The sequence below is a fragment of the Pleurodeles waltl genome, chromosome 4_2 (genome assembly GCF_031143425.1).
Source record: "Pleurodeles waltl isolate 20211129_DDA chromosome 4_2, aPleWal1.hap1.20221129, whole genome shotgun sequence".
NCBI lineage: Eukaryota > Metazoa > Chordata > Amphibia > Caudata > Salamandridae > Pleurodeles > Pleurodeles waltl.
The window spans coordinates 303,155,457-303,169,011 of NC_090443.1; the positions used below are offsets into that span (position 1 = coordinate 303,155,457).

Genomic DNA, 13,555 nt, shown 5'->3' on the forward strand with positions numbered 1-13,555 from the left:
GTTCCTTGTCTCGACGACGATGCTCTTAACGTCGTCGGGACCTGTGTAGTTTTGAGCAGATTTGGAAGCTGCTCCAGAGGACGAAGTCAAAGCCCTGGTGGAAGACTGACCTTCCCCTCGCTCTGTGGTCTTGCCTGTGGATTGTGTCCTCCGTCTACTGTCCTCCTTGGCCTGAAGGTGAATTTTCTCCCTGTCACGCAGGGTGCGCCTGGAGAAGGTCTTACGTATGTCGCAGGCATCAGGTTTATGAGAAGACGGCAGGCAAATAATACAGACTTGATGTGGGTCTGTGTTAGCCTTCTTCCTGCCACAACTAGGGCACTTATCAAAAAGTGAAGGCATGTTGGATGGAAAAAAGCCTTAAATTTCTGTCCGAATTTGACAAAAAAGGACAGAAAACACTCAATCTGGTTGAAAGACATCGAGTGAGAATGAAATCCAAAGGATTTGTGTGAAATTTAGTTTAAAAAAAAACTATAAATAGGAGGAGCTCAATGCTTCAGGGTCCTGTCAGAAGGAGTCGGAAAAAAGAACTGAGGCAACTGCCTCTTGCTATGCATGATGGGATACAGGAAGCCTCTCTCTTCTTAAAGGCACAGCTCTATTTTCACTCTGTATAATGGCAACCTTATATAAAGTTGTAAAAAGGTTTGTGAAATATTTTTTCTGCATCATCTCTAGAATATACATGTTTCTAATGTATATCTATACTACAGTACCCTTTTTTCAACCAAAAAAGAATGAACAATTTGGCCTTTGTAGACTTTCCTCTATGCTGCACATTGACATTCGTAAGTGACTTTGCAGGCCTTCCTCAAATAAGGCGAACATCTACACTTAAGAAGACATTTCAGAACAGTGCTCCGAGGTCCCCGCAGGCGTGAGGAACTATTCAGTGCTTATGACTATACATGGAAATCCCCTACGAGAGAAGTAAAGTTCCAATATTTTAACATATTGATTTGAGTAATTTATATGCGCTTCTTAAAGAAATTGATTAATTCTGGTGATTATTGGTAGGTATGATACGTTTCTAACTTCTGCCACCTTTTGGTGGCGTAGTAATATAAAGCATGTAGTAATGCACCCAAAATAAGAGATGTCATTAACATGGACTACAATTATATTTTGCCAGTACCTGTCCTATTAATCGTTTGTGTATTTAAACGTGTATGACTCGCCTACAATACCTGAAGAAAATCTGGACACAACTAATCTCCTTGTGATTCTCCAATATCCTTTTCACTGGTGGTGATAGATTTAATCTCTTCTTCCATTTTTTTCTTTTCTGCTTAATTTGCACCGGACGTACTGGGTACATCTAGGTACTTCTCCCTATCCACTGACACCATGGGAAATGCATGGGATCAAATTTGTTTTTCCCCAATAGCTCACTCTAAAACCGACCTTGTCGTTGTAGTTTTACAGCCTTGAAAAAAGCCGCAGGTAGATAAACCCTAGGGGGTGAAACATGTGACGGCTTTCTGTCCAAATGTGCACCAATAAACAGCCTTTGGATTTACCACTTTGACTCAATGTAATAAAGAACCTGAAGCTCACTCACTCGCTGCACTGATGTGATGGCAACAAAACACATTTCTTGAGGGCGAGATGCCGCAAAAGACAGCTGTGAAGCGACTCAAAGTTAGTGTACATCAAATATGTGAGGACAGAGTTAAGGTCTCAATGTGGCATGACAAAAGTAGGAAGGAAACAAATGCTGCAGGCATTTCAAAAAATAAATCATAACCATTTTTCAATTAATGAGGACTAGTGTGGCAACTAAAAATGGCCAAAATACCCTTGAAAGACAAGCCTTGCAGTGCAAGAGACAAAACAAACAGAACAAATAATGTAGCCTGGAGGGGTTTAAACTGCAGTGTGCTGAGCAAAAACAACAGATTTGTCCCAATAAAAATTGTCAAGGGAAGCCAGGCTGCCAAGATGACATCACCCACCTCTAGAGGACAGCAGCTGTTCAGCTGTCACCCCTCAATCTCCATGCATGAAGTAATTGTGGATCATTACGGCAGGTGGTGCCTTATTCTACCAATTAGATGGCTGCTGGATTCCCTATTTGGTTGCATGGTAGGAAACACGCTTGGGTTGACTTTTTATTGTTGATCACAGGGGGATCAGTGACAGGAAGGGGGTGGTTGTCGAGAAAACTGGTTTTTAAGAAAGGGTTTGGCAGCCTTGGTTTCCAAAGATGTATTTTTAGCCGGATCGTGCAGATCCCTTAAGAAATCTCAAGTCTTGAAACACAGGATGCTTAAACCTATGCTGATTTTGAATGGCATACTCAACAGTACCCCCTCCAAAAAAAGAAGAAATATTTGCTAGCCATTGCCTTGACTTAACTAGAATGAAGACCAGGAACACAGCTGATCTGCCTCCAATTAAAGGCAGGAAACATAATAGAATAAGCCACACAGCTAACAAATATAATTAAGACATTCTACCCAACCAGCCCAGTCTGGTGTAGCATTGTTGAGGACTGCCCTTGACATTGCTTGTGTAGAAATGTTCTTCCCAGTGACTGGTGTTGCTTCCAGGGAGGTCCAAAAAAGCTTCCAAGGACACCAATAACTTTAAAAATTGCCAAGAAATCTAAAACTATGCACCCTGAAAGTACTTCAATCTCTGCACTTGGTGGTCCATCCAACCCCACGTGCACTAACAATGGCTGCCACTCAACAAGCATGTATGAATGGAGCAAGACCTGTGCTGAAGAAGATGGTAATGAGACTCAAAAGAATGACAATAATCCACCATGAACTAACTTACAAGAGATAGCCAAAGTCGTCGTAATTGTAAACTCCTCCAACCTAACAATAAAGTAACAACTGCAACATCACACATCCTATAGCAGGGATACATCCACTAATGGAGTTCACACCCGCTTATATCCCAAACACTCATTCAACTTAGCAGGCAATTAGATAATGGCCAAAAAAATGATAGATCAGCACCATTAGTTGCTGAGGGCACTGCAGTTCCAATATAGTGACTCAAAAAAGGCCATGAATGGAGTCTCACAAACTGAATTGCATTTCTGGTTTTGGTTCCACTGCAGAAAGACACACATTGTACAAAATAACAAGTGTGCAAACACTAACGCAACTTGTGATTTTTTTTCCCTCAAATTAATTAACTTACATAAAAAAATTTAAGATTATATGGTGAGAGCTGTAGCGGTAGAAGATCAACAACTCTGATAACCAGACTCACCATGAAAACTAATTTTAGTTAACCTTATCCCCTTAGCACCACCTCTCCACACAACTGTGAATACACTGTAATCTAAATTAACTTTTATAAACCAACCATGTTTGGAGCAAAAAGCTTGCATAAAACATTGAGGCCAACAATAGGCAGTCAGAAGCCACTGATGCAGTCTTGTGCAATGTGTATAAAGTCTTTGGAAACTCGAACTCAGAAATCTTATAAAGCTCTGAATACAAATAACACTCTCCCACCCACCATGTGAATTTAGCACATTCCCAACAGGTGGAATTCTGCCATATGTTAAAAGATGATCTTAAGGCCTGGAAGATGCAGATGAATTCAAATAAACATAAGCAATAAGTGCTGTAATATCACGATTAAAGAATATGCCCCATGGAGAAGTTGGTGGCCTTTGTTAAAGTGAAAACATAGACAGAGATCTCCTGGTTCAGATAGAAGTCACACAATACCTTAGGGAAAAAATAAGGGATTCTGCGATGTAGCACTTTAAGAAAAAGTACACACTTACTGCCTCATGAGGTTTGAATTGCTTTATTTTCCTGACTAACAAAGCATCTAGACACAGCAGTTTTAAGTCTATGCTAATCACAGAAACTCATCCTTAATTGAAGAAAAATCTTGTCTTCAAATTGCAGAACGGCTAATATACAAGTATTACCATGAAGAAAATTCTAGTGCAATGCCTGAAAGAACACTTTGGTACCAAGTCCAGTTTGATGGACAGACTAGCTTACCTATGACCAGCTAAGAAACCATTTTAAGACATTTAAACAGCTGTACAAGTTATAGCTTAGTGTAAATTGTTTCAACCCCCTCTGCGTTTAGTTTTTCAAGTGACCCTAGGAAAGCAGCAAGTAAACAGGAGCAGAGCGGTAACCAATAATAGTAAAATGCCCATTGCGGCTCCGTAGTCTTTCAGTCAGTGCAGATGTCACTCTTACCTCTTGAGCAATTAGGGTTGATCGCTTTGGCCCCAGCCTTATGAGTTTATCAGGAGATGGGAATGCCAGAAAGGTAGCTGCATCTACAGGCTGAGGGGTCGCCAGCTGGGAGGAAAGCAGAAATCGTAATAAGGATCGTCAGTGATTGAGAGACAAGAGGAGGGGGGCACAGATTCGAAATTGCCAGAGTTCAAATAATTTGAACTGATGACTCAAAAGTGAAATGTGTTTCACAGATTCAAAATCTGAACTGTCAAAAACTCAGGGAACTCATTAACCATCCTGCAATAATATTGTAAGTAATAGACTAGTGGGGCTCACTGAGTTTCACAATAGTAACCATAATAGTGATCTCAACTCTGGCAATAACAATCAGTCAGAACCCAAACACATCTCAGAAGCACACAAGAGTGGACATGCACCAAATTCGCAACTGCTGTCCACTCTTCATTAAGCAACACATTACTTCATGACAACACAACAGACAATAAACCACCACACAAAGCAACACTACATTCCACAGCTAACCACTTTTGGAAGAAAACTGAACTCTCTAAAGCATATTTTAATTAACTCACACACATAACTGTAAACAGAAAATGCCCATATCAATAACCCCATATAGCACTTAACTTAAAATTGTTTAAGACCCCCAGCTAACACACAACACTAACCAAGACAGCCAAACACACAAAACAGGACCCTAACTACACCCACCCTACTGATAATCCAACTGAAACAATCGGCAAATAGGTTACAGTATGTGACGGAATCCTCAAGAACAGGATGTGAACGTACCCAAACTCCTCACTGCTGAATGCCATACTTACAGCAAAGATGTGCCATGCAGATTATGAAAGGTATTGAGAAATCCTATTCTACTAGTTGGCTGATACTACCTCATATTGGTGAAAATCAAACACACTGAAACCTCTTACAGTGAAGTCAAAATAAATCAATCCCTCTATAAAGAAAAACATTTGGAGAATAGTTGTTCTGGTGAATATATATAAAAACACAATGCATGTATAATATTTCTTTTGGAAATAAAATGAAAGGCGGGTAGAAGCTAAGTCAGAGGGTATGATTCAGGGAAGGGAACGCCTGCTAAACATTTTTCAACAAAAAGCACATTCACAAGGTTGGGGATTTTTACCTCCTGAATGTCACTCACTGTGAACAATTACAGAAACCAGCTCAACAGCAAGGGATTGTCAGTAACGGTTTAACCAGATTTTTCTACCAATTTCTATAGCATCAAATGATCAAAAGAACGCAAAAGCTAGTGGAAATTCTAAACCATTTTTTTAAAAACTCTTAATGCTAGGAAATCTTGCCCATCCTTCTGCTATTTTACAGTATGTTTAGTTATGTTGTGAACATAACCGAAAGGGCTACAGCCACTCAAACCTTTAGCCAACACTTTAAAGAAACTGAGAACTGAACTCTTGTATGAATTATGAACCAATCCACATTGTACAGTAAATCACAAACATGAAGACCACATAGATTCATATTTAAGAACTGAAGCTCAACATGCTGAACCATCAATTCTACTATAAGTACAGCCTCTGCACCTTGCTCACATAAAGTCAAAACAAGATGTGGCTTTAAAGAGGAGTATATAAATAACACTAAGTGTGTAGGTTCACTAAGGTTATTGCCAATAAACATTCAGTGTTTTGATAAAACCAACAAAACCCCCTTGGAGTGGATTTACTCTAGGGAGAAGGCTAAATGAATGAGCCCAAATTGGTATGTGATTTAAAAATAGAATATTTAAAATGATTTGCGACTACAGTGTTAAAATATTTGTTTTCTTGGCCTAACAACATTGGAGACCTGAACAAAATCTGTTGTTCTGCAAAAGTAGGAGACCTTCCTTCTTCCCCTCCAAAGCAAAGAACCAGAAAAAAACAGGTTACTTCCTTGCAAATACAGGTCAAGATTCAGCAGACATAGAAAAATATTTACCACCAAATATAGTTTTTCAAATTTAGTATCAGTCATAGATTAATACGCAGCCCTAACTATTCTACATCCCATGAATCACCTCAAAAAGCGTACATACTTGCAAATAAGGAATCAAGATATGATGTCCTCTAGCTAAAGTGTGCTTCACATCATATTTATCTAAAAGGCCTAAGTTTGGAAAGTTTTCAGGGAGGCTAGTGTGCTACTTAATAACCACTGTTTGCCTGAAGGGGATGCACAATGCTGTGCATAAAACTACTACAGCCTCCCAGTCCGACATTAGGGAATGGTTTATACATGTGAACCTATTAATAAACAAATGCTTCAAAAGTACAAAGGCTTCCCTTTCACCACACCTGGAGCAAAATTTATTACATTCAATGTTAGACGTTTTAACACTTTTAAAACCTTAATGTTTCCGAATGCAATAACTGCTGGAAAGGTAGAGGAGGTCAAACCCCTTGATTTACTGCTGATAGAATCCAAAGATCTTGAGAAATTGGTTTCCTTTAGTAGATAAGCTTTTTGTTTCCTAATGGTGATTGCTTTCATCTTCAATCCTTAGCAGATACATCATTCATGTATACCCTGTTAAGAATCTGTGTTCATTCTGAATGGCCTATTTTTCTCGGTGAAAACTAGAGGTGGGAAGGCTTGAGAGATGAACTGGTAAGAGATTAGTAACAACCATATCCTGATTAGTCAATCTGTGGAAAACCTTTGAAAGGAGATTAACCGCTTTGGGAACACGTTGATGCTAATCAAAAACCACGGCACCATCCGGAAAGTGTATAGAATGCACCTCAGCGGTCTCTAACGACAAAGATTTTGTGGTCTATAGATATAGCTCAATTTGCCACTTGGGTTCAATCCTGCAGCACACGGTGGAGCAGACTGAGCAAGTCTGTTGCAACATTCAGAGTGTCTTGCTAAGTATGTGTGTGAAAATGACTTCTCTTCCAGACCCCATACCAGATTAGTCTCAACAGACAGCAAATAACACCTGAATGCATGGTTGTGTACACACACCACTACAGATGTATTGCTTGTGGAAAGAATACTATCCCTTATCGAACCCATCTGATGTTTAAAATGCCCTCAGGCTGAGGGACAGAAAAATCATTTTTTTAAGATAGGAACATGGACTAAAAATTGTGTACCACAAAAACACAGGTCTCTACTCAATTACAAACCAAAGAGCCTGGAGTGAGACAAACCTCTGGTTCAGTGAAGACTAGCCCCTCCACCGAAACAGGAACTGAATAATGCACATCAAAGGTGTTAAGCCTGACATCCTTAGGGTGGTGTTACCCCAAATGTTTTGCCATTACCTCCTGTTTTAACCCCTTCGCTGCCAGGCCTTGCCCCTCCTGTGCCAAGCCTTTTTTTTGGCTATTTGGGGCAGTTGGCGCTTAGGCCCTCATAACTTTTTGTTCACATAAGCTACCCAGGCCAAATTTTGACATTTTACTGCGACATACCCCATTTTTACTATTTTTTGTGCTTTCAGCCTCCTTCCAGTTAGTGACCGAAATGGGTGAGAAACCAATGCTGGATCCCAGAAAGCTAAAATTTCAGAAAAGTAGACAAAAATCTAAATTCAGCAAGGGGTCATTTGTGTAGATCCTACAAGTGTTTCCTACGGAAAATAACAGCTGAAATAAAAAAATATTTAAACTGAGGTGAAAAAAACAGCCATTTTCTCCACGTTTTACTCTAACTTTTTCCTGTGAGGTCAGATTTTTGAAAGCAATATACTGTTACGTCCGCTGGACTCTTCTGGTTGCGGGGATATATAGGGCTTGTAGGTTCATCAAGAACCCTAGGTACCCAGAGCCAATAAATGAGCTGCACCTTGCAATGGGTTTCTATTCTATACCGGGTATACAGCAATTCATTTGCTGAAATATAAAAAGTGAAAAATAGGTATCAAGAAAACCTTTGTATTTCCAAAATGGCCACAAGATAAGGTGTTGAGAAGCAGTGGTTATTTGCACATCTCTGAATTCCGGGCTGCCCATATTAGCATGTAAATTACAGGGCATTTCTCAAATAGATGTCTTTTTTACACACTGTCTTACATTTGGAAGGAAAAAATGTAGAGAAAGACAAGGGGAAATAACACTTGTTTTGCTATTCTGTGTTCCCCCACATCTCCCGATACAAATGGTACCTCACTTGCGTGGATAGGCCTAGCACCCGCGACAGGAAATGCCCCAAAACACAACATGGACACATGACATTTTCACAAAGAAAACAGAGCTGTTTTTTTGCAAAGTGCCTAGCTGTGGATTTTGACCTGAAGCTCATCCGGCACCTGGGGAAACCTAGCAAACCAGCGCATTTTTTAAAACTTGACACCTAGGGGAATCCTGAATGGTGTGACTTGTGGGGCTCTGATCAGGTTCTGTTACCCAGAATCCTTTGCATACCTCAAAATTTGGTAAGAAAAACACTTTTTTCTCTCATTTCGGTGACAGAAAGTTCTGGAATCTGAGAGGAGCCACAAATTTCCTTCCACCCAGCGTTCCCCCAAGTCTCCCGATAAAAATGGTACCTCACTTGTGTGGGTAGGCCTAGCACCCACGATACGAAATGGCCCAAAACACTATCTGGACACATCAAAATTATCGAATACAAAACTACCTGTTTTGCAGGGGGGCACCTGCGTTTTTGGTCCTGGGCTCAGCAGCCTTCTAGGGAAACCTACTAAACCCAGACATTTCTGAAAACTAGACACCCAAGGGAGTCCAGTGAGGTGTGACTTTGCGTGGTTCCCCCCCATGTTTTCTTACCCAGAATCATCAGCAAACTTCAAATGTAGCTTAAAAAAAAACCACATTTTCCCACATTTCTGTGCGGGATGACCGCACTGGGACACATTTCATACCACCCAAGGTTCCCCTCAGTCTCCTGGTAAAAATGATACCTCATTTGTGTAGGTGGGCCAAGTGCTTGTGAAAGGGAAGAGCCAAAAACATGTTGATACTGAGGGGGAACAAAAGGGGTCCAAAAGGGCAGTTTACAAAAAAACATTTTCAGGCTGACAAGTGCAGCAGAATTTTTATTGGTATAGATGAGACAATGCTGGGTGGTAGGAATTTTGTGGATTCCTGCAGATTCCGAAAGGTTCCATCACAAAAACGTGGGAAAAGTGTGTGATTTCCAGCAAAGTTGGAGGTTTGCAGGGGATTGTGGGTGTCCCTCTCATAGGCCAGCATTGGGAATTCCTTAATATACATTTAAGCTGTAATTCCTGATCTGAGGAGTACCTGCATCATTTTTACTGATAAAGTTTAATTTATTACTATTTTAGAAATGCCACTTTATGAAGTGGGCATTTCTCTGCTCTCTCTGCCCTGTGTGTCCACAGAGTATCTTAAATACACGTTTGGCCTGGGCTAGGTGACTGCTACACTTGTGCATTCCCTCCATAAACCCACAGCACAGTGTACTTAACTGCATCTGCATTCATCTGCATACCAATGTGTCTGCCTGGGGTGGAAGTTGGGATGGGTAGTGACCAGAGTCCACACAAAGGGGCTGATTACCTCCCACTGATAGTCTGGACCCAGGGCTGAGCTGAAAGTGGGACCTGTGCACTTCACAGAAACCTTTTGAAGTCATCCCCCACATCAAAAGCACTTTCTAGTATAAGAACTGGGTCTCTGACCCACTCAAGGTAGTACACTTCTAGATTAAAGGAGAGACTGCTGAAGTAAAGACTGCTGTGTGCCAGGATTGCAGATTTGACTGTTCCCAGAAACTGTTGCTCTTCCCAGTTGTGCTGCCCTGCTGCCTGTTGATCTCTGCCCTGCACCCAAACAATTCAAATCCATCTCACTGGAACCTAAACGGTCCACAAGAGCTTGTTGGTCTGCCCTCCCTGTCAGGACATCTCAGGGCCCTGAAAGATGGTTCTATGACCTACGACTGTTAGCTTCTGCACTTCGTGAGACGTCTCAGCCCAGCAATTCTTGTCCATGCGCTGACCGAGTTCCTGCATCGCAGAGACACACCTAGCCGCACTTCTTGCTTGCGTGTCAATTGGAGGCACCCAGGACCTACTTGGAGACCGTCGCTGTGCTCAGGGACAGCTCCCCTAGTGCAGCTCATCGGTAACACTTTTGCTGGACGACCCCAAGCGGAGTCAGTAACGCAGCCTGGATTGCGAAGAACAGCAGCCGTCCATAAGGAGTACACCAGCGCAGATATCATACTCCGGCTCTCCCCTCAACTGAGCAGACGCAACGACCCATGCAATTGGGGCCACCGCCGTACCGCAGAGGCCGAGTGCCTGACGCTGGCAGCTCTAAATAAGGTACTGAGAGTTGTGAGGCACACAGGGTGACTGCTACCAGCCCATACTTCCTCGTCGTAATGCCACATCAACTCAATCTAAATGACCAGGCTCACAGATGGGGGACATCGATAACTTGCTTATGAGCCTTGTGACTGACAACCATAATTGAGTCAATGCCTGTAGTAACTTTAAAAAACACTGTGGTGGCAACCAGATTATAAAACAAAGTCATTGGTGACTCAACAGCAATGTAGCGATAATTCTACCACTAAAATTTCATATCTCGGCTTCTACCGATTGGATTTTTGTTGTTTTTGGTCTTATATTAAACAGATAAATATAGTCTATTTTTTCTAAACCTGTTTGGTGTCTTTTTGTGGTATTTTTATTGTGTGATTTTGTGTGTTGCGCAAGTACTTTACACATTGCCTATTAAGCCTGCCTGCTCTGTGCCAAGCTACCAAAGGTTGTGCACAGGTTAATTAAGGTTTTGCAATTGATTTACACTGACTAGGATTGCAGTTCCTACTTGGGCAGGGTGCATACCTCTGCTAACCAGAGACCCAATTTCTGACACAAGGCAATTATAATACATTCTGGTTGAAATAGGCACCAAAGGATGAGTTTTTGCCATTACCTGGAACCAGTGAAAGAAAGATGGAAGGAAATTAGGACTCTACTCTCATAAGGAAGGCCAAAACATGCAACTGGAACACACAAGGCAGAGAACCTCAAACCATTAAAGTGTGGTGACACTCTGGAAATAAGGGTTTGTCTAATTACCACTACAACAGAGATACACCTTTCTATTTTCGACACTGCGAGAGCCCCAATGAACTGCATCCACTGGGTTTATCAGCTACAGTTTAGTTTGAGACATCGAACTCTAACACATGAATATTTCTCAGAAGAGGCTTCCCAAATAATGGGTACAAGTAGATGGCAAGGTCAAGACTACTATGATGTATTGAAACGTTGTCCATTTCATTTGTGAACTACTGCAGAGTGGTATACCATCCGAAATGGCAGACCTTCGATTTGGGAGTGAGTTCCAACTCCCACAAACGTCTTGTTTTGGATCTCAGAATGGAAGATAAAAATAATGCCTCTTGCAGTTAGGTACATAAAGGTAATCTGATCCTCTTGCAGGGGCCTTTATCTGCAAAAGGATAAAAGTCTCTAATGTACCTTCCAACACATGCTTGGAGTAACCACAGTCCAGCTATTTAAGAACATTAATGGACGCCCTACCCCTGTATTCGTTCTGTAGCAAAGAGTTATAGTAGGTCCACAACCTCATGACAAAATGAGACTGTCCTGTAGAAAAGGAAAGTCACTCAAGGGTCAGTAACTGCCACTCTAGCACCACCACAAAGGGTACCAAAATAGTGCCAGACTTTAAACGCTAATTTATAATCGAGGGAAATATTCTAGTGCAGGGTAACGTCCAGGGACTGGAAAAACCTTGGTCTCTACAAGTTTAGACTCGAGTTCCTGAATAGGGGTGACAATAGCCTAGGAGTCCTGTATTTTCTGCAATCGAAAGACCAACTGCCCAATTTTTGTTTGGGAACACCAGAGGAATCTTGGCAAGCCTCCTTTATTTGAGCGCAAACAGACAAAGGGGAATGCTGCTCACACGTTTACCACAATCCGCTGAAATAACCAATAAAATGCATCATCTGGCCACTATGAACAAAGGCTTGTATTGAGGATCTCCTTTCAAAGACCTGAGTTCCCCAGAGAGAAGCAGTGTATGACCCATAATGACAGGCTTAGATACATCAACTCCTTGGATGTGCCACATATGAGACCACCACTGTGAACCACTCCAGAGGATAAAATACTTTAAAAGGGATGACTCTGCACTCTTAACATGTCAAACACCTCACCCCCATGAAGGACAAGAATATCCAGTGCAGCTGACATAGGAGGACATGGCAAGATTTTCTAGATAGTCAGTCAAATAATTCCTCATTCATGCAGAGATGCAATAACTGACCATCACTATCTAAATCTTCTGCCAAGGGGAATGTTTGAAATTTTCACAGCACACGATTGTGCATTAGGTGCTCCATGCCTGTCCCGATAAAGGCTCTCAAAGAGAACCCATTGATTACAGAATTAGCTATACATAAGTTCTATTTGGTATGTTTAGAATCTTGCCCAGCAGTTGGGAAAACGGACCTCTCGGAGGGATAACACGCCAGTAACAGAAAGCACTTGTTTCTTGGCATCATCAGAGAGGGGCCACATAAACCAGACTGGACAAAAATCCATCACATATACTGTTTTTAGAAGGATGTCAGTTTGGTGTTTTCAGTCCCTGTGCCACCGAGAAAGAGGTAGAGGCACTGCTAGGTTAAATTTCAGCAAAGCATGCTAAAAAGGCCGTCACTTAATTCTGGTTAGGCAAAGTTGCAGGCCAGTCATGCACTGTGTCAGAACATTGCTGGTAATAGGAAACAACAAGGAGTTATCTGCAGAACATAGCTTTGACACACATACTCTGACCACATCTGGATAGCTTGTGTGACTTCTTGCCAGACAGCAATGTAGCTACTTAGGTATATTTTATTGCACAAGAAGACAGTTGATGTCCCTATACCACTTCCTCATCTCGTAGAGCTGGTCCTTACCCAGTTGTCAAACTTACACAAGGCAAGGCCTGAGTAACAGGAATACACAGATGGAGGCCAGGAGATTTTTTCTGCTAGTTTAGTAAATGTTTGCTGAGGACACAGGCTTCTTGTACAATTAGGACCAGGCACATTATGTAACCCTTATTGTAGAAAGGCTTGCTTTTGTCTGTTGACCAGCGAGTGTGAACTAAAGAAAAGCCCACACACTTGTATTCTTCTTCGGATGATTAACCCCTGTCCAAAGATCAGCTTACCTGATTCGCATGTGTACTGATCTCCTTAGGTGCCTGAGAAAACCAAAACTTGACCCAAAGGCCTAAATAAATGGCACCAAGGGGCAGAGGTGGGTCTAGAGATGCCCTAATGAAAGTTGTAATGTCAAATTTAGCCTTGCACAGAACAGCAGTAAACCAGACGTGTTGCCAGTGGAGGCTCATGCAAGATGA

General features: G+C 41.6%; 1 protein-coding gene across 4 annotated transcripts in view; it reads right to left on the reverse strand.

Annotated features, from left to right (window-relative positions):
• The window catches only part of RANGAP1 (Ran GTPase activating protein 1), a 435,479-nt gene that overhangs the window by 127,983 nt on the left and 293,941 nt on the right, over window positions 1–13,555 (reverse strand). For 3 of the 4 annotated variants that reach the window (XM_069231244.1, XM_069231245.1, XM_069231246.1), the window contains one exon: window positions 4,191–4,295. The exons of the other annotated variant lie outside the window; for it this stretch is intronic. In XM_069231244.1, coding sequence (XP_069087345.1) covers window positions 4,191–4,295 — 105 coding nt within the window. The remainder of the gene's footprint in view (window positions 1–4,190; window positions 4,296–13,555) is intronic. 4 annotated transcript variants of the gene reach the window in all.